Source organism: Chaetodon trifascialis, chromosome 22 (genome assembly GCF_039877785.1).
Source record: "Chaetodon trifascialis isolate fChaTrf1 chromosome 22, fChaTrf1.hap1, whole genome shotgun sequence".
NCBI lineage: Eukaryota > Metazoa > Chordata > Actinopteri > Chaetodontiformes > Chaetodontidae > Chaetodon > Chaetodon trifascialis.
Window position 1 is genome coordinate 6,224,785 of NC_092077.1, and position 20,521 is coordinate 6,245,305.

Genomic DNA, 20,521 nt, shown 5'->3' on the forward strand with positions numbered 1-20,521 from the left:
CTGCAGCTTTAGTTCTGCTTCACCTTCATGCCTCTCATGCTGTCGTTTCTGGCTGCACAAGGTAGCAGTTTGCAGCATAAAAGGTCTAAAAAGCCCAGTGTACGCTACCTGCTCAACAGCAGACAGACAGACAGTGAGCAAGTGATGGACATAATGCAGGATTTAGCAGCTGAAGAACCACATCAGCCCAAATGGACAATAAAAATAAAAAATCTGGCTGGAAATTTAAGGTTTTGTTTTCTTTACTTGTCTGAATCTAACAGTTATATTACGTATTAGAACAGTGCAGCACCATCCTTCACATTCAATCAATGGAAACTTTCCACTTGCCGTCTTCTGATTCCTTCCTTGGAAAAAATAGGGGGGCATTGTGTTTAAACGAAGAAAACATCACAATACCACACAGTTTCAAAAGTGATTTTAAGTGATTTCTGGGAAGTGCAGAGCAGAAACACCACAGCGACAAAGATGGAGACAACCATGACGCACTTCCAGGCGTCTCCTCCCTTCATGTGAAGCCTCTGACAAACACACATAGCAGATCAGGAAGCAGCTAATTTATTTCACTATTCTCTGTATACTTTGCAACGTTCATGTTCAGCCACTGACATTTATTACACATTCAGGCAGGGTTCATTCCGCTTGATCTCGCCCCCCGCCCTCCCCGGCATCTGTGCCTTACATTACACACTCACTGCTGACTGGCCATCCTGCTTAGCGCCTCCTCAACCAATCAGGGCCCTGATTAGAGTCAGATTCCAGACTGCCGTCACCGGGCCACAGAGGTTAGTAAAGGCAATGCACTGTTTAAACTAGGCTTTCATCTGAAATATAATATTTTTTAAAAAAGAACATTGACAATATTCAATGAATAAGCTATGCGATCAGGATGCCACAGAGGAGGAAATCACTGTACCAGCCGGCACTCTGGGAGAGGCTCCACACTTCACGAGCTGCTGTCGTTCACTGAGTGTTGCATCTTTAGTATGAACAGTCCCACCGCCCCTCATGCTACCCTGCGCTCCTTACAGTAGTTCCCAAGTCACATCACCTATGCAAAATAAAGGGCTCTTGCATTACAATTTCTGATTGGGTAATTCTTTTTCTAACAAAATATGAAAATCTATAGAAAAAAATCTTCATCATTCAATAAAAGGTAGAGATATCAAAAAAAAAAAAAAAAGAAAATGTTAGCTCTCCGTTGTCTTTCAGTTTGGAGGCCAAATTCCAGCTAGAGGAAATTGCACTTGAGCAGCTGAATGGGTCTGTGAGGGCACCACCGCGCCAGGAGCAGGGTGGGCTTTCATTTCTTGCGGGCGTGCTTGTATTTGTCCACGTAGGCCTTCACCAGGTTGGCCACCTTACTGGAGTTCACCTCACCACTCTTGCTGTGACACACCTGAGCAAAAGAAAACACAGTGACGGTCAAGTTTAGGCTAACGTTAGCAGTGCTGTCTTTCTCGTTAATGGATTTGAAGACATTTAGACCGCATCAAAACACACTGCTTAGTGTTCTCTCTTGGGAAACATACTGTCTGAACATAAAACAAGCAGCTAAACAGGGTTATGTTAGGATGGAATGTCAGTCTACACTTACATTTTCTTTGTAACAGTTACTACGCATTTCAATGGCAAATCTGTGACCCTTATCATCCTAAACTGCATATTTGCAGACACGAGAACAGAATGTTGACAGGGGTAGCAACAGTAACTAAGGAGGGTGGGGCTTAGTGAATGAACTGCTGTCAATTCGTGTGAGAAAATCTCAAAGTGAGAAGCTTTTACCTTTTCTACCGCTTTGCGGACAATCTCCTTGTACTCCTCTTTCGTGATTTCCTTCCTTTGGTAAAAGGGTTTGATGGCTGTCTTCACTTCATTTATAGCTTTTTCTTGGATCTGTTGTTTCTACAGCAGAAAGAGGACATGAGATGGCTTGAGATAAACTGGCAGAAATTGGCAGAGAAAATGAACACGTTCTCGACAGATGGTTTGTGATTGACGATCAGGTAGACCAGTGGCAGCAGGATACCTTCTCTTTTTTGGAGCTGTCAGCTTGAGCCTTGTTATGATGGCCGGACTGAGTTGTGGAGGATGGTAGTACCTGACTGGGTGGCAGCTGGCCCTGGGTCGCTACAGCAATACCAGCTTTGGTTGGGGTTGGAAGAAGGGCAGGTTTCCCATAACCCACCATTGTACTTGCCATCTAGGAGAAACCAGAGAATTAGAATAAACATGTTAATATGAATACAACTTGCTGGATTTTGGCTATGTCAACACCAAAACATCAAGTTTGGTTGAAAAACATGGCCGCCATCATCCAGAAAACCTTGCAAAGGGTGGGGCTTGGCAGGCAAATGGCCATACCTGACTTAAAATTTGTCCATCTGTCATAAATCTGGGTACAGATCTGATGAGGGGCTTGAACTGGGAATTGCTGCTTGTAGCTATATTCTATTTTATTTCAACTAGTGATGGGTCATACTGTGCCGACGCTTTGGAGCTTGTGTTGAGAAACCCCGGAAGTATTTTGTGAAGCGCGTATCGAAGCTTGTGTCGTTTAGGGCGAATGACGTCACTGATGACGTTTGAACCCTCGCTGGTTCAGGAATTGGTTTGAGTATTGGTGCGATTTATATACCGCAATAGATCCGCTCACACTTCGTGGGTTAGTGTTGGTGATTTGTTGGTTTGTGTGTGACATAGAGGTGCGTTTTGATGGAGAAAGAGAAAGTTTTCCCCCGTGTGGGAACATTTTGATCTGATCTCTTCCAATAAAATAAGTACACTTTCAGTAACATTATTACACATGTTTTGTGTTTGTTATGCAATGTACTATATTTTTCACTGTCTTTTCTTTTAATCCAAGCTGAAGTGTGTGTTGTGTGCTAAAGAAATGGTGTACAACAACACCTCACCCATGCTGAGGCATTCTTGTGCTTTGCATGAAAATAATGAGGGGAATGTGGCATATTTTCTTTCTGAATAAGAATGAATGAAGTCCTTAAGTTGCACAATCAAATTCACTGCCCTCTTCATGTTCACAAGCACGTCCACTGCCCCTTACCTTGTTAAAACACAGCAACAGTTTCAATTCAACTGCCATGAGTTATTCAAACGTTGACAAAATTATTTACTGATAAACATTTGACAAGTAATATTAGATTCCATTGTATTGTCATGTTACATACCATACTACACTAAACAACCTAACAACAATCTAAATTTTCATTTACATGAATAGTGTTGCTTTCTTCAACGAAAATTATGACTAAATATCGTCGTTAACGAACCTTTATCACATGACGAAAACGAGACAAGACGCAAATATGCAATATCGTTGACGAATAAAAACGAGACTAAATGTGGTTTACAAAATAAAATCTCTGCTAAAATGTCTCTTCAGTTTCGTTGACTAAAACGAAATGAGACGGAACGTTCTAACGTTGTTATTATTTTGCAGTATTTCTGTTTCCTGTGCCTCACTTCAGGGGCTGCATCAGGTCGCACTGCGCAGTCGCCGGCATTAGTTCCCACTCGCGGCGTTATTTAGAAGATGCAGCTGTGGTAGGTTAGCGTTAACGACAGACAGCTGACACAGAGAACGGGGCCGATGGCCGGCCAGCTGGCTTTGGTTGGTAAAATAAATATGTTGTAAATTCAAATCAGAGCGTCTTCATGTCTGGAAAGGATGTATTCTTGAGTCTATAAGGTAACAATAATATAATAATAAGACAACCTTGTTTGAATTGTGAAATGGGTTTGGCTACAGGAAAATTTTGGTTTTGTCTTTACTACTAGATACTATATTGACTGGGTTAAATAGAATTGCATTACTAAAAAGAGACTACAATACAGTTTTCATTGACTAAAACTAGACGAAAATAGTCACGGATAATTCTGACTACAATAAGACTGAAATGCTCAGACTTTTAGTCGACTGAAACTTGACTAGACTAAAAAGAGTATGAACGTTACTAAAACTAATAAAAACTAAAATGACAGCTTTACACAAAGACTAGACTAAGACTAAAATTAAAACAGGCCGCCAAAAACATCACTATACATGAACAATACATGAAATGTATTTATTAAGATGAATTGATTTATTTTACTTGGCAGTCATTCCCATGGCTGCACTGCTGCAGGACAGTCTTGGGTGTATTGCAAATTGATAAAATTACAATTACCAAGGTCGGCATGGTATGACCCATCACCACCTATAATATATCTGGCTGTTTAACAGTCTTTGACCAGCAGGGGGGTTTGTGCGCACATGAAGCCTCGAAAAATGAACCTTTTTGTGAACCATTTGGCTGGAAGGCTTCAAGGCTTCAAGAAGCTTCATCTCGCCATCACTAATTTCAACATTTAGCAATATTAATGCTGACAGATATTCATAGTCTCACATCCCCAGCACCAGTCTGGTCTACATTCATAATAGTCCATACCTGTGTCGCGTAGCCATCAGGCTGAGCTGCTGTCGTCTGGCTGCCTTGCTGCATGGGCGGGGGCGGCGGAGGCGGCGGTGGAAGGCCCTGAGCGCCGACAGCGGGGACCTGAAGCAGTGGTACGGCAGGGTGGAGATGCACAGGGACCTGAGGAGGCATGGCGTACGGTGCTGCAGGCTGCAAGCTGACCGGCAAGGCTCCTCGCGGGCCCTGCATGGGGTAGTGATGGGGAAGAACATTCAGCTGAGGAGGAATCACGTTCATCACAGGCACCGGAGCGTTACCCAAGACCGCCTGGGGAGGAGGCTCGCTTTTCGAGGGATCTGTAGAACAAGAAAAACTAAATTGAGAACCTGTCAGGAAGAATTTGTCATCCTCTATGACAGCTAAAAGTCACATCTTGTAGTTGACTAAAAGTACTGTATTTATTTATTTATTTATTTATTTATTACTGTGCACAAGATTCTTGACAGACTCAAATAAATAGCCTTTACTCAAACACAGATATGAGCGAGTAAAACAATTGTGAGAGTCAGAAAGGAACAAATTAACAACTTCTGAGTGGGTTCCTGGGTTTTATTATGTCTGTTCACAGTTGAGATACTTGATCTCCCTCTATTACCCTAATAGAGAACATTAATCCCACACACCATGACTACTGCTCCTATTTAAGAGGGAAAGGCTGATTTATTACTTGCTCTTTCATAATTTGCATGTTGTAAAGCAGAAGCAGTACTGTGTTTGGAGTAGTTATAAATCACTGAACAGAGAAGCCTGCTTTTCAAAAGGTTTTGACCTGTTGCTGCTGTCGGCTGCTCCTCCTCTTGTCGGTTCCAGCCTCCGGGTCCTCCTCTCTCCCTCTTAGAGTAATAATCCTGAACGTCTGCGGGTAGTGTCCTCCTAACAGCCCAGCTGGATGCTGATGACCAGCCTGACCGGTCAAGCATAGAGTCTGCTGGCTCCGAATCTTTCCTCCTGCCACCGCCACGGTTTTCATTGAAACGGCTATACGCGTCATTCCCTGAATTGTTGCCTGTACCTGAGAAGTTGTTTCTGGGTTGCCAGCGGTTGTCGGATGTTTCCTCCTGCTGGTTGTAGAAGCTACGGTTGCCTCCACCACGCCCTGCGCCCCGGCCACGTTCAAACCCTCCCCGGCCACCGCGGCCCCGTGACTCTCCTCTGTTGCGGTGGTCTTCCCATCGTGAGCCGGCACTGGAGTCGCGGTTCCTGTTATCAGATTCAGAACTCTTTTCCGTCACCCAGTCAGGATTCTCCGACCATCCCTGGCGATCAGGGGAACTTTCCGTAGGCACACCATTTTCAAAGCGCCCAGCGCCTCCATGATACCTCCGTCCCTCACCGCCAGACCCACTGCCCTGCCCAGACCTCCAGGTGCCCCTGCGGTCCTTCCTCTGGGGAGACTGCTCTCTGGAAGGTGGTCGTTCAGGGCTAGGCCCTCGTCTGTAGGACCTTGTTCTGGATCGTGACCTAGACCGAGACCTAGACCGGGATCTGGACCTAGATCGACTCCTGGATCGGCGCCTTCTCCTTTCACGACTTCGGTCCCTCCTAGAATAGTCTCTCTCACCGTCCCGGTCCCTGTCTCTTTCTCTGCTGCGAGCGCGGGATGAGCGGCTGGAGGGCGGGCTGCCATCACGTTCTCTAGAGCGTGATCGAGAGCGCCTGGATGGTTCCCGCTTGGAGTCCCTCTTGGGTGACCAGGTAGAGGTTGGGGAGTGGAAGCGAGAGCGCCGCTGTCTGCCATTTTTCCTCTCTTGACTCCTTTCTCTCTCCCGCTGGTCCTTGCGACCCTCATCCTTGGCATCTTGGCTTGCAGAAGCAGGAGGTTCAGCAGCAGCTGCGGCAGCACTCTCCTTCGGTAGTTCTAAAATAGGATCGTTACCACGCTCACTGATGGGTGAACTGCAGTCCATGGCAACAACTTCAGTGTCATCCTTGGATGGACTGCCATCCTTTGTTCCTTCCCCTGAGCTGTTAACTACTGAAGGCTCTTCTGATCCAACCATTTCTGTAGCAGCATCCTCAGAAGCTTTTGATTCTGGGACAGCCAAGTCATCCTCTGACTCTCCAGCAGAGGGGGAAGGCGGCTGTGGAGAATTCTCACATGATTCAGCCTTCGCTTCCTTTGGAGAGTCTTCATTGTTGAATTCTTCTGACTCTGCACAGATCTCCATGTCATCATCCTGCTCCTCACAGTGTGGAGACATCAGGTTCTCCAGCGAAGCCCTCTGAGAGTCAGAGGGTGATGGTGAAGTCCTGTTCTCAGAGTCCTTCTCTCCAGAGGAAACAGGGGTTACTGGCTCTTCATCCTCCCTCCTCTGGACATCCTCAGATTCATCTGCTAACGGCTCTGGTTCATGCTCTGAGGGACAAGACAGGTCATCGTCTCCCTCATCTAACTTCTGTTCATGTTCATTCGATTGTTCCTGAGCCTCATCGCTATCCTGTCCCACATCATTACTCAAAGGATCGGCATCTCCTTGCTCATCAGCAGAGTTGAAACCATCATGGTCTTCAGTGACGCTCCCTTCAGCATCAGACTGTGGCTGCTCTGAGTTGTTCAAATCCTGCTCCTGATCACTTTTCTCTTCTTCCTCCTCCTCCTTTTCCACAGTGTTATCCCCATCAGCCTCTTCCTCCTCCTCACTCACTACCGGGCTGCTAACAACTTCTGGGGATCGTTTTTTCCTTGTTGTGGCTTTCCGTTTCCCACTGGCCTTTCGGTTTGTTACCTGTTTCCCCTTCCTCTTAGCTGGGGCCTGAGAAGCCTTTACTGGCTTGGCGGACTGGCCGGTAGACGAGTCAGAGTCTGACAGACTGGACTGTGGCGGTGATGGGTCAGATGCAGGAGGCTCTTCCTGGGTTTTACTGTGGCGTCCAGATCGCCTGGCTGGCAGAGACTCAGCCTCTTTGGCAGGAGCTTTGGAGGTTGATGCCCGACCACCCCTCTTCTCTCCTCCTTTGGGACACGTGATGGCACAGACAACACCTTGAAACACTGTGGTAGAGAAATGAGGCCCAATTGCATTTAGAGATACAATCAGCAATTCTTTAAAATCTTGAAGAGCAGCTACCAAACTTTTTTTTATACCTCACTTAGAAATATATCGTCATCTAGATTGCTTCATTTTCTGTGTTGACTTGTTTATAAGGAAGTTTCTAAATAAGACTCTAAATAACATTCATATCCAAATAATGGACTTACATTTCTCGAAAAAAAGCTTGACACCAGAAACTTGCCAGACAAGACTCACCAAAATGACCAGGGCCAAACAGTGAAGTGGAGGTAAAAGGAGATGAGCAGAGTCCAAATGGAAATGGGCTGTGATTCCAACTGGGATGGAAATTCTGCCTGTAAAAACAAAAATATAACATAAATAAAAGATACCACGCAATCTCTTGCATTGTTGTTGTTGATGACAAAAGGCAGAAAACAAAGTACGGGCACTGACACATTTTCTCTCAGCGACTGAATTACTGATACCACTCATTCTTCATATTACTAAACATCACTTTAGGACTGTGTGTTTGTGTGTCATTGTGAAACTTAAACTGAACTTGACACACACTGTGAAGACGTGTACTGGAATGCTGGTTTTGTTATATAGACGTGGTGAAACAAACACCACAGACAGTTTCTGTTATTGTCATTGCTGTGAATACCACAGTTTTCACACGGCACCGCGCACACAGTGCAAAGCTCCCGTCTTCATTAGCAGTTTGATTTGTGTCGCCGTGGGGGAGCGCCTGGTCAGACAGCGGCAGAGCGCGACCGGCTTCTGCTGCTGAGTTGTAACATTTAACAATAAAGGGAGCATGGATTTAATTTGAGTGACGAAGAGAAAACTCGCTGCCTGAAGATATCACAAATCAAATACTCTTCGTTTCAGCTTCGGAAAGCCAGACCGACGACGCATTTGTTAACTGCAGAGGTTGGGGTGGAGAGGTGCGGGTGGTGCTAGGGACTTCAAAAAGCCCAATGAAACAGTCCATTCTGCTTTAAAAAACATGTTAATTATTACCACCCAAAGGAAATCAGAATGTATATGAGTAAAATTAGACAGCCACTGTGCTGTATTTGAAATGGCTGCCAGTCTTTTTAACAGCAAACCAGCTCGTATTAATGCTGGTTTTAAAAAGGTACCCTGCAGTGTGTGTGTGTGTATCCTTGAGGTCAAACAAATGAGTTGAATGCATGTCCTTGCTCAACATTGGTAAAGCCAATTCCACAAACATTTTAAATCCTGACATGTTTACATCTATGTTTACTAGACTGAATCCTTTGTTTGGCGCACTGCTGTATTGCATCACGCACATGCATGAGATAAACAAAAACAGGAACTGCTCATGAATAAGGCATCCCATAGCACTACAGAGGTCGAAGAGTCCACTGGTTATCTTTAAGAGTCACTACTGTTTCTATACTTTAGCTCTAATAGTTGTGTTTCAGAACATTTAAAACCCTTGCACACCTAATGCTCACACTCCAAAGTCATGTTTTGATGGTTTATTGCGAAGTATGACGAATAGGGCAGCTGTAGCTCAGGAGGTAGAGCGGTCGTCTGCCAATCAGGAGGTGGTTCGATCACTGGCCTCACCAGTCCACATGCTGAAGTATCCTTGGGCAAGATAATGAACCCCAAAACTGCCCCTGATGCTGTGCCATCGGGGTGTGAATTCATATGTACGTCGCTTTGGATAAAAGCTGACTGCGAAATCACAGCATTCCCAAAATCCATGATGACTTAACAATCATGTGAAAGATGTTCCTCTGCTTCTTTGATCTGAACCAAAGCAGTGAACTTCCTGTGACTTTAACTCGGGATAACTGACCTGCCTGTGCTCCTCTGTGGTTTAGAACACACAAAGACTGAACTGAATGTGAGCAACAGAGCCTTCATTTTACCTTCCATTTGGCTCCCAAAGCCAGAAAAACCACCCATCTCTTAAATCCTAAAGGCTTTATATTTTCCTGCAAGTGGTGTAACTCATATTCAAATGTATATATACTGTATGTATGCACTCGTTGCACAGTTTTTGGTTCCACTCAGACTGGACACAGAGGAGGAAACTGCTTCAGACTTGTTTTAGTGTGAACATGACCTTGCAGGTGTTATTCACAACAGCAACAGGGGCAAACAAAGCAGTATTTGTGCACAGTTGGGATTTCATTACCTTGAGGTGCCGTTAGCCGGGATGGGAGCAGCAGGAGAAAGCCACGGACAATCTTGCGCCTGAGGTTTGCACTGTTTGAACCCAGTGTCATACGGTATGTCCTCTGTCACCCAAACAGGCTCTGCACTGCAGGAGGATGAAAACACAATCAGGGTTACAGTCTACACGTGAAAAAATGATGAAAAAAAAAAAATGTAATCTGTAACATGTTCCACTTTGAAAGTTGGCCATTTGAAGTCATTTTCTTTGCACTCCAGCAGGGGGCTTTCTTGAATTCCACTGCCCCCCTGACTGAATGCTCGCTCTGTAATCTGAGCGTCTGTAATTCTCTTTGATAAGATAAAAGCCGAGCAACAAGTAGGACAGATAATCATCACACCAGAGCAGGTAGTTTCAGATTTTTTTAACCACAGGAAATACTACTAGTGTGCACTCCTGTATTTGTCCTAATTCTTTGTAGTTAAAATATTCATCATAGAAGGAAGCGTGACTTACATGTCCTGAGTCGATGTCGTTAATGAGACACAAGAAGACGGTGACCATGTACAGCACTCTGTTCCTCTCACCTGGAGACATTAAACATGGATGAGACTAAATCCTGAAGAACACTGAGATAACACCGCACCAAACGCTCAAACATGAATGCGGAACGGTGAAAAAAACCACCTTTTTTCTGCTCAGCGACAAGGGGTCGTCATCGTTACCTGCAAGACATTTACAGACAGTTAGATCTTGCTGACACAATGTGAGCGGCTCATGCATAATCCTGGAGGAAGAGGAGTTTCAACATACATTTCCTCACAAGTCCTTTTGTTTTGGCATCTGCCTTCCGCTCCACCTTTTGCCGTCTCAATCTTCTTGCAGGCTTACTTCTGAAAAGACGACAACACCTAATTGTTAGGTCCTAACCTTCTGATCAACTTAAAAAATAACAATAATAACTGGCTCGCACTCACTTTAAACAGACTTTTTGTTCCAGGTTTCGACAGCAGCAAATCTCAGCTTCAGGTTGAGTCGCCCGCTTCCGCACAGGAACCTTAAAACAGCCACACATTTCATTGTGGTGTGAAATATTACAACATTTTGTGTGACATAAAGGTCAGTCGAGGCGTCATATGCTTGACTGACAGCGGACCTGGCTGGCGCACAGCAGCGCAGCGTAAACAAACTTTGACTGGTAAGCTGTAGCTTTCAAGCCAAGGACAGACTGTGCTGCACCGCAGCATTCGACACAAACTGACATTTGCAGGTACATTTAAAGCTGTTTGCTCCAAAGTGCAAACTAGTCAACTAGCAAATGTTTAAAATAGAACGTTTTGATTGGCTTTATGCAAAGAGGCTCTGTCTACAGGATGCAGACATGTATATGCAAAGTCAGAGTACATCCACTTTACAGAGCACGTAGTTTAGCTGAACTTTATATATACAGCTTTAGATTACTGCGTTGGATTACCAGCAACAGCATCCAATGGCATCTTCTTAAAGGCAGCGCAGCCATGACATCCTATAACAGTGCTGGAACCCAGACTGACCTGAACGCAGCTGAGATTCCCGTCCCATCTGTAAACATTATTGAAAGGTCTTCTGTCCACTGGGCAGGAAGGAGCCATCTGCAGCTGGAAAGTAAGTTCAACAAACATCATTAACGTACAAATCTGAAAAGGCACTCGGTTTAAAAGGTAAACAGTTCACGCTGGTCTAATGCTCTGCAGACTTTTCCACTCTGACATTAATCACATTCTTGGGGAAATACTTGATGCTATTTTTGACATTAAAAGAATCAAATTTAATCTTGTTTGTGGCACAAGGCCAATATCAGCCATTGGTCTAAAAAGTCTACAACATTGGCTCAATCTTAAAACAAACACTTGTTAATTGAGATATTAGAATGAAAAAGGTTCCAACAGTTAGTCCAAATAGGATTCAATTCAATTCAATTCAATTTTATTTGTATAGCGCCAAATCACAACAGAAGTTGTCTCAGGACACTTTCCATATAGAGCTGGTACAGACCAAGCTCTTTTATCTACAAAGAAACCAACAATTCACTACTTCTGATATCTCCATTTCACAAGTATGTTATCGAGCACTGAACGTCACCTCGGCCCATGTGACGAGGCATCTCAGGCAGAAGACGTGGCAGCAGCTGTCGGGCACGGCGAGCTCGCCTCCAGCCAGGAGGCTCAGGCAGATCGGACACCTCTCCGCCTCCTCAGCATCCGTCCCATCAGGCGGGCCCTGGCCAGCTAAACACACACGAAAGCACACACGCACGCACGCACGCACGCACGCACGCACGCACGCACGCACGCACGCACGCACGCACGCACGCACGCACGCACGCACGCACGCACGCACACACACACACACACACACACACACACACACACACACACACAGAAAGAGGAAGCGCTAAGATAAAGGTTTTCAATGTGTGTACTCTCATTTGGCAGATTATCCGTTCCAATCTGGAAAACACGGAAGAAAAAAAAAAGTGTTGTGCTGTGTAGAATCTCACCACTTCCAGCTCCAGTCATGTCTGCCCCGGACTGTCTTGATCACCACTACAACACAGAGGACGAGAGCAAATTAAGATGAAGGTGTTGATGCACAGGAGAGGAGTCCAACTGATGGGGTGCATTAGGTTATTTACTTTGTTTAGTCCACAGGGAAATAACCCTAAAATCTCATTATCACAGCACCAAGACATGAGAGAAAATGCCATAAAAGACCAATTTATTTAAGTGATTTGAAACCTGTCAGAGTGGAGTGTTTACATTCGAAGAGGGCTAAATGTTTAAAGGCAATGACAACACAGTACTGCATGACATCGCTTACAAGCTTAATGGCATAAGCAGGCCTGCATTACAGAGGAGAGGCTACACTACAATCAGTGCATTTACAGGAGGGACGTAATACCACAGAACCTCCACCAACAGTCAAGCTGCAGTTTACATCGTCCCTCCAGACTCATATGTAGGGAAGACTCTGAACGTATTACGTATCACAGTGACCTTTGACCATCAAAATCTTAATAAATTCATCCTTGACACCAAGCAAACGTTTCTGTCAAATTTGAATGAATTTCCTCAAGGCGGTCCTGAGATATCACCTGCACAAGTACAGGGCGAACAGAGGTACGAATGTACATATAAACGGATGGATGGGCAACCCCAGAACACAACAGCTCTGGCCAAGTCTGTCGCCTGCTCAGAGAGATAAAAATGCTGAAATGGGTCACCAATTATACTTTAGCAGCTGTTAATACGCAAAACATTAAAACGCATAATATATCAATAAGTCAATATGTGGTGGGCTACATCCAACAGCAATTACAGAATTTGGAGGAAAAAATTGAATGTAGAGAAAATGAAAACAGATTTTGAAGTGCCCGACAAATGAATTCAATTCAATATGCCTTTATTCGTCCCACGAGGGGAAATTCCAATGAATGAAACCTGCATCGAAACGCATCTTTGCACTGACTCTTTATTAAACCACACCGCCTCTAAAATTCACTTTGTGTTCTGTCTGAACACACAGAAGGTGAACTCGCCTGGATACTGCTGCAGTATAGACAACAACAAACTATTATGGACGCGTATTAATGTTTTGGGATTAATGACATATTGATGGATTAAGTCTGCCAATATTCTATGCCAAAATTCTGCACTCTCATGTTTGGCAATTTGACAATTTAAATGTCTTTATACTTTTTAAATGACCTGCAGGGCAGTAATGGCCCTGAAAGAAGAGCATGTGTATCAGTGTGGTTGTGCAGAACTGCAGTTACACACTTTGACAAACTAACAAACTAGAAGATGATTGACAGAGATCATTTGACAGCTTACTGATATATAAATACAACTTAACTGAGTATCAGGACAGGTTTCTGTAAATCACCAACAAGAGAACAAAATCCCTTAACAAATTTATACTGTATGAACATTTTGAATCTAACATAAATGATACGGTGACATAAATTCACAGAGGTTTGTTCACCTCATTTGAAGCATTATAGATGTTTGCCTGTTTGAAGTGATAAATTGGAATACTGCATGTTTTATAGTCTTGCTGCAATTTTGCGGCCTGTGCTACAAATCTTTCAACCTCTGTTGCATCAGTGCTGTGTGCAGAAACGTTAACATGCAGCCCTGGTTATGCACTGGTTATCCATTATAGAGAATTTAAAAAAGACAACTGTATGTGATTAAACATTACATTAACACTTTTTAAGGGGGGAAATGTATACTGATGGATTTATTTTTTCCTAAGGAAGAAAAGTGTTGCACAAAAGTTAATTTACCAACGAACATTGGGACAAAAATAGCCTATTAGACTGTTTTTGACAAACACATAATAAAGACAGATCCCTAGTTTTTAGAGAATTGTGACCAAGATATGTACTAAGCTACAGTTTACAGTTGGAAAACTATTTGTGGCTCTCTTGTGGACAAACTATGTAATGCTACTGTGTAATAAAATGTCTAAAATTAAGCATATCTGTGGTGTTTCTATGATGATACAACATGTGTGATGAAGTCATTTCTAGCCAATATTAATGGCGTGGTCTTTTCTCAGGGGGGTTGTGATGATGGGAATTTTCATTGCTTAAAACTATTATAGTCAATTATTGATGGACTACACGAAAGTGTGCAACACATGTGTCGATGGATGAATCATTGCTAGTTGCAGTCAGAATGCAGACTTTTAAACGTTGTGATAATAAAGTTCATCAGAGAAATGAAAGTGAAATGTTATTCCCTCTGACTCACTGTGTTTGGCTGTATCAGCGGCATAAACCCACCGCAAACACCGAGTTCAGCCTCGATTTCAGTCATTGTTGAACTAATCGAACTAAAGGCTTCTGGAGGTGGGGGCTTTAATTTCCAAACACTTAAAATAAAGCAAGTCAGCACAGACTATTAACCAAGAGCCACTCGCTTCGACTAAGACATACAGCACTATCGCTCCATTTGGAAAGCCGATGCTAATTTAGATGAACTGGGGTGATTGACGTAGCTAACTAAACAGCAGTTGAGTTGACAGATAAGTGCTTGTGAAAGCTCGCTACTGTTTTGAACCAGCACGGCCTGACTCCCGAAGACACAAAATTAGCACCAACTTGATCAACCACTGCCAACACGACGGTTAACAACATGGATGTTGTTGGTTAGCCAGACAGCTCCTGCTAGCTAAAAACACAGCTACCTCAGAGCTAGCTGGTTGTTGTTAGCATAGCAGCAAACACGGCTAAATAGTGTCTAATATTAGCCACAATGATTACACTGAAGGTCATAAGTTAGCTAGCTAGCAGCGAGCGGATTTAGCAGAAAGCTAAGCTCCTAGCTGCTTTGAACAACAGCACCTGCTTACGTCGCTTTTAGCTTGCTAGCAGTTAGCTCTAGTTAGCTAGCGGTAAGTGTCGTTACTCACCTTTGAGAGTAGCTGCGGCTGGTTCGCACCTAGTAAACCGCTTTTAGCGTCCAAACTCCTTCTTTGAAATGCAGACGAATCGCACTCTTCGGATATTGTTTTTTGCTAAAAACGAAGCGTAGCTTTCAGAAAGTCCCAGCCACATGTCTTGCGGTCTGGCTCAGAGTTTTTGCAGCTGGCGCCCCCTACCGGAACCGCCGAGCATTACAGAACAGAGTGGATTTATCCCTGTGGTGCGTTTACATTACAAAGAAGTCACAGCAACAGGTGGTAAAGTAGCGTAAAATTGGATTCAACTTCCACTGCGTTAAGGTCAATTGGACAGAATTGACATACTTTGCTTCTTGTCTCCTGTATTTGCTGATGTATTTGGCAAATACATCAGCAAATCAAATATGTATGTGCCATGTAACTGTCAGGTTTGTTTTAAGTGACTATAAGTAGTGCCAATAAACACCTTCGATATCAAGTGTGAGAGATCTGCATCCAAGTCTGCCCAGTCATATAAAAACACTGTAATGCTACTGTCTACTGGCACAAAGAAGTTGGTAAATCTGTACTAAGCTACTGATCATAGTCCTAGCACAGTGACCTACACAAGACATGATAAGGCATGTTCTTTAATTTTGCCTGAGGAAGAACAGTTTGTTTTCCCGTGTCTACAAGTGATTAGCTAACACAGTGTACAGTCTATACAGAAGAAAGCAAAAATAGTGGAGACAGATTGTCATATTGAGATGAATGTATTCAGCAACATGAGTCTTCACTTCCCTCCAGTGGTCACAGAGGAGAAAAGTAACACTATTTAAGTCTGAGTGACTTGAAACTGGACACACAAGTTCAACTGATCAACCATGATGGATTTTTGCTGTATGAACTCCAAAATGGGCACATATCGTTGCAGGACTGAGATATACATTCCTATCATAAATGAGCAAGATCGGTTGAAAAACATGGCCGCTATCAACCAAAATACTTTGGGCAGGGCTTAGCAGGAAGATGGCCATAACTCATGAACATATTTGCTCATACTTTAAGATGCCTTTAAGCAGTCATGATTAAACTCACTGGAGGCCCCCTGCGCTGTCTGCTGCATTAACAAGCTGATTAAAATCCGATGACGGGGAAACAAATGGCGGAACTACTATAGGCTCTGTGGTGATGAAACAAGGTGTGATGGGTCTCCTCACTCAAAATAGCTAGAACAGTAACTGAACAGTAGCTGAAGTGACTTTGCTCACCTTCCTGAAGCCTAAAAGCCAGGTGTTTTTGGCCAATTGAGCTCCTTCCTTCTGTTGGAGTTTTTAAAATTGAGTAAGGGTCATTCAAATGAGCATTGCTACGATGAGTGAAAAGAGAGTCCCACAGTGTGCAGACACACCACAGCAATAAGCACCAAGCGACAAAGATGGAAGCAAAAATAAATTTCAGCTTCAAGATGTCATATTACGCACAAATAAAATGTGACACCATACAGTCTTTTGATGAATACAGCAAGTTCACTGTAATGTAAAATTAAACACAAAGTGTTTTTGGAGCGGTGGGAAGTGGAGCGCTTAGCAAAGTCATTAACAATTCAATTATGTTGAAAGGAGCGAGCCACAGGAAAGGAAAATGTCCAGTGGTTAAACAGAACAAAAGGATGAGCTTGCCAGCAAATGGAGCTTGTTAGGTTATATCAGACGAGAGGGCCGTTTGAAGTCCCAACTACCAGCCACGAAAAACGGAGAGCTGAATATTGAAAACACTGGCATCTGTTCAGACGCCTTGTATTTAGAACACAACCCAGGGAGCAGTGATGAATCCAGGAAAACACTCACTCACGTTCTCCACAAAAGATTTTCTCCAACTGAAGCACCCTTCATTCACATTTTCCAAATATATTTGAGTTTATTCTAAAGTGGATGATACGACATCACTGTGTCATCCTTTATTTATTACATTCATTTGAACTATTTAAACAGTTAATTGCAGCAGCGTTGGCTTGCTGTAAATTGACTGCAAAGTGGGAAAATTTGGGGGGGGTGGGGGAGAAGAAAGAAGCATAAAAACCAAAGCAAAATGTTCAGTGTTTTATTTAAAAACTATAAACAGTCACCAAAGTAAATAAAGCCAATCTCTAACAGACTGTTAGGTCTATGTATAGTCACACATCCTACTGACACCGCAGAAATGAGGATGGTTGGGTCGCCCCGCTCAGATGCTAATACGACAGGCAGTCATAAATGTTACACAACACACGGTAGAGAGGACAGTCTGAGGACGTGAGCCGGAATGTGGCATGGTATTAAGAATGAAAAAATAGTACAATAAAACTCCACACTATATTAAGATAGAAAAAAGTAGTGAAGAAAATATCATACCTGCACGTAAAGCAAAGAACACAGGAGAAAACCTGTATAAAAACTCCATGTATTTAAACCAATTTACAAATACAAAAAAATTTTGGTACGCGCACTGTGCCCGTACAATGACAAAACGCTTACAGTGGATATATGTTACTTGTGTGTCTGTGTGTGTGTGTGTCAAGGGAAGGGTGTGTGAGGGAAGAGGGAGGGAAGAGAATACCTTCAATATTTTTTTTCTTCTACAAAATGACATGAGATATATTATTCCATACTCTTTCAGCCAGCAAAATGAGTTCTACAAGGTATTATAATACAAAAAATGTCACAGTTCCACAAAAAACTGTTTTTCCCCCTCCCTAAGCTTTACAGCATCAGTACCTTTGCAGAATTATTTACAGGTTTTTAAGTACATTCATCCACTGCTGAGTATAGAATCACATTAGATACAAGTGACCAGGGATCATAAAAAAGCAAAAAAAAACAAACAAAAACAAAACAAAAACAAAAAAAACATACTACTTTATTCAATCCTACCAAAGTAATGCTTCTATTACTCCACAGAGCAAGTTCTCCAGTGGCTGCATCGGCATGAAAGAGGATCTTCTTTATATATATTCACAACATATTTACAAGATTCTTTTTCATTAATTGTAATGGTATTCATTTCAATAATAAATAAGTGAAAATATATTGACTCAAGTAAGAAAACCAAGCTACCAAGTTTCTAAAGAAAAAAAAAATTCTCTGCGCCAGTAGCCAGCTGAGTCCTCCTCCACCCATCCCTGTGGGATACCTTGAATAGCCCCGCCCCCCCACTCCTCACCCACCCGTACTCTTCAGCCGACCGCCACTCACTCCAACGCACACATCTGTTCACGGGACGAAGAGAAGAATAAAAATAACAAAAAAACTTAAACAAAATGTGCTCGTGTTTGGGGTTTCGTCGGTTGAGTCCCTCGGGGAAGCAGTCTTTAAAGAGCTCCCCCTTGTGGGCAGCTGGTGGAAGACCCCGTGGCAGTTTTTTTTTTTCTTTTTCTTTTTCTGTGTGTGTGGAGGCGCTGGGGAAGGGCGGGGGTATGAACACAGGTTGGCGAGGAAGGAGGTGAGGGATGAGGTGGGGGGTTGAGGGTGCCAGGCGCGGCAGAAGGAGGGTCTCTGTTCTGGTTCCCGACCTCTGCTCCCCCTGCAGACCCGCTACGGCTCACTGGTGGCTTCCTCCTCTCGTCTCAGGAGAGGACCGGGGTGGTGGGGTTTTTAGAGGTTGTCCTTTTGGCGTTAAGCCTGGAGCGAGCGCGTCAGTTCATAAAGGCATTTGGCGAGCGTGGTGGAAACCTCCATGTTACTTAGTGCGAGCACAGAGAGGTGCGTCTCATGCCTTTTTACCAACCTGCGGGACAAGAAGAAGAATGATCAAACCAACCCACGAAATGTCGATGTTCTGGACTGCATTACACTGTCACACGTGTTGTAATATTCAGGACAACTTTCTGGTCACAAGGCAAAGAAACAAGCAGCAGCAAAAACCAGAAAGTGCACTCAACACTCCTCAAACCCCACAGGATACTTACATGCGACCACAGTCAGAGTGCTTGGCGATGTTCTTTAACGTTAAGGCAGCAGTTAGTCGTATGTGTTTGGTCACTGGTCCCTCTTTCTCATCCTGGGAGAGGAAACAAACACATGTATTCATGGATACAGAGAGGTAACAATGGTGTATCACCTCTCACGATAATCAGTGGTCTAAACCTGCAGAAATGTGTCTAATGAGTGTTTTTCTGATCACATTCCAATCTAATGAAGACCTGAAAATGACCAGGTTCTTTTGTCCCCGCATTTCCAGTCAACCCGACCCTGTTCTTAAAAGCTTCAGAGCAGCTTAAGTTCACATCTGCCAACCAAGAGCTTTATCAGTCATGTAAGTGTGTGTGTGTGTGTGTGTGTGTGTGTGTGTGTGTTTTTTTATGGAAAATCAGGGAGAAATGTGGTAATGGTCATCGTCCTTGTACTTACAGTGAAGTCCCTGAAGACCAGGTTTCGAGAGCCTCTGCGTAGGGCCATGAGAGCTGCACTCGGATGATTAACGATTGCTTTCGGTGCTCGCGGTGCCGGAGTACTGCCTGCCGCTGGCGGAGTCCTTTACAACACAACACGTACACACACAATACATCAATGTCATTAGTCAAATCACCCCATCAGTTCACTGATGGAGGGGAAATTCTCTTATCTACGATTTAAACTGCATCTTGTTATAATGCCCATCTTGACACAGTGGAGCCATATGAAATCAACCAGTCGATGCTTGAATGAGATGAGGTGAGGTAACACGTATGAAGTGTTTCATGCATCAATATTGTATGAGGATTAATAAAGAAAGGTGTATGTACTGGGAAGAAGTCTGATTGGGACTTTGCGCCTGCTGCTCCTCTAGTTTGAGTCCAGCCAGCAAAGCCTCTCGAGAACAGTGCTTATCCTGGAAGAGAAAGAGCAGAACAATTTAGACAAATCTCACACAGGATTTCATTCCACCACCAGCCACAGAGAAAGTGGAGAGAGTCCTACCTGTAGATGCGTGATGAAGGACAGTCTCTGCCGGGGGAAAGGTTCACATCCCTCCCAAAGACATTGGCCTCCATATACACCTTTTCCTCCGTGTTGCGTTGCTGCGTGGTAAAACACCTGAGATGGCGTCTCGAACCACCTGGAGAAGAAATAAAAACAAATCAGCAGATGCTTGACAGCAGCTCAGCACGGGATAATTATGAACAAGCAGCAGCCTGTCTCCGACACGTACCGTTTACAGGACTGCCACAGACACTTGAAGTTCTGCCCTGCTTTCCTGCTTTGCTCTGGTGGTGCTGCGGGGGATTGCTGTGCTGGGAGGTGAGGGCTGTGGTTACCTGTCAGTGCAGGCTGGGATACAGGGGGCGGGGACGGGGTGACGGTAGGCTGTGGAAGAGTTCGAAAAGTCCAAAATGTTAATCGAAAATAAATGGAGACACCATCAAGTGATGGCCCTCATTCCATTTAGAGACATTAACTGTTCCTGACAGATCAAGATCTTCACAGGTTCATATGAGTCAACACATTTTGCTT

General features: G+C 43.8%; 2 protein-coding genes across 4 annotated transcripts in view; both read right to left on the reverse strand.

Moving 5' to 3' along the window:
• Positions 1-542: 542 nt before the first annotated feature.
• Positions 543-15,260, reverse strand: scaf11 (SR-related CTD-associated factor 11). Of its 2 annotated transcripts, none has more exons than XM_070992047.1 (15): positions 15,081-15,260; positions 12,163-12,208; positions 11,745-11,890; positions 11,177-11,260; positions 10,601-10,680; positions 10,437-10,516; positions 10,311-10,348; positions 10,140-10,210; positions 9,645-9,770; positions 7,724-7,821; positions 5,245-7,467; positions 4,449-4,771; positions 2,102-2,203; positions 1,786-1,905; positions 543-1,399 (listed from the first exon to the last, which is right to left on the reverse strand). In XM_070992047.1, exons 2-15 carry the CDS (start codon positions 12,179-12,181, stop codon positions 1,304-1,306), a joined length of 3,606 nt encoding a protein of 1,201 aa, XP_070848148.1. In that variant the 5' UTR covers positions 12,182-12,208; positions 15,081-15,260; the 3' UTR covers positions 543-1,303. The 2 variants fall into 2 exon arrangements, with proteins under 2 accessions (XP_070848148.1, XP_070848147.1); XM_070992046.1 differs by having other exon boundaries at positions 2,030-2,203.
• Positions 15,261-17,139: 1,879 nt separating this feature from the next.
• arid2 (AT-rich interactive domain 2) overlaps positions 17,140-20,521 on the reverse strand; it is a 34,204-nt gene continuing 30,822 nt past the window's right edge. For both annotated transcript variants that reach the window (XM_070992045.1, XM_070992044.1), the window contains 6 exons: positions 20,220-20,374; positions 19,988-20,126; positions 19,813-19,898; positions 19,439-19,562; positions 18,997-19,088; positions 17,140-18,815 (listed from right to left, as the gene is read on the reverse strand). In XM_070992045.1, the coding sequence (XP_070848146.1) occupies positions 18,704-18,815; positions 18,997-19,088; positions 19,439-19,562; positions 19,813-19,898; positions 19,988-20,126; positions 20,220-20,374 (708 nt within the window). In that variant the 3' untranslated portion in view covers positions 17,140-18,703. The remainder of the gene's footprint in view (positions 18,816-18,996; positions 19,089-19,438; positions 19,563-19,812; positions 19,899-19,987; positions 20,127-20,219; positions 20,375-20,521) is intronic.

What these genes read in the sequence shown, in the direction of transcription:
- scaf11 (XM_070992046.1), bottom strand. An exon ending in AAAAGGACTTGTGAGGAAAT is followed by an intron (nt 10,349 to 10,436) that starts GTATGTTGAAAC and finishes AATGTCTTGCAG; the next exon opens with GTAACGATGACGACCCCTTG. An exon ending in TGTCGCTGAGCAGAAAAAAG is followed by an intron (nt 10,211 to 10,310) that starts GTGGTTTTTTTC and finishes TAATGTCTCCAG; the next exon opens with GTGAGAGGAACAGAGTGCTG.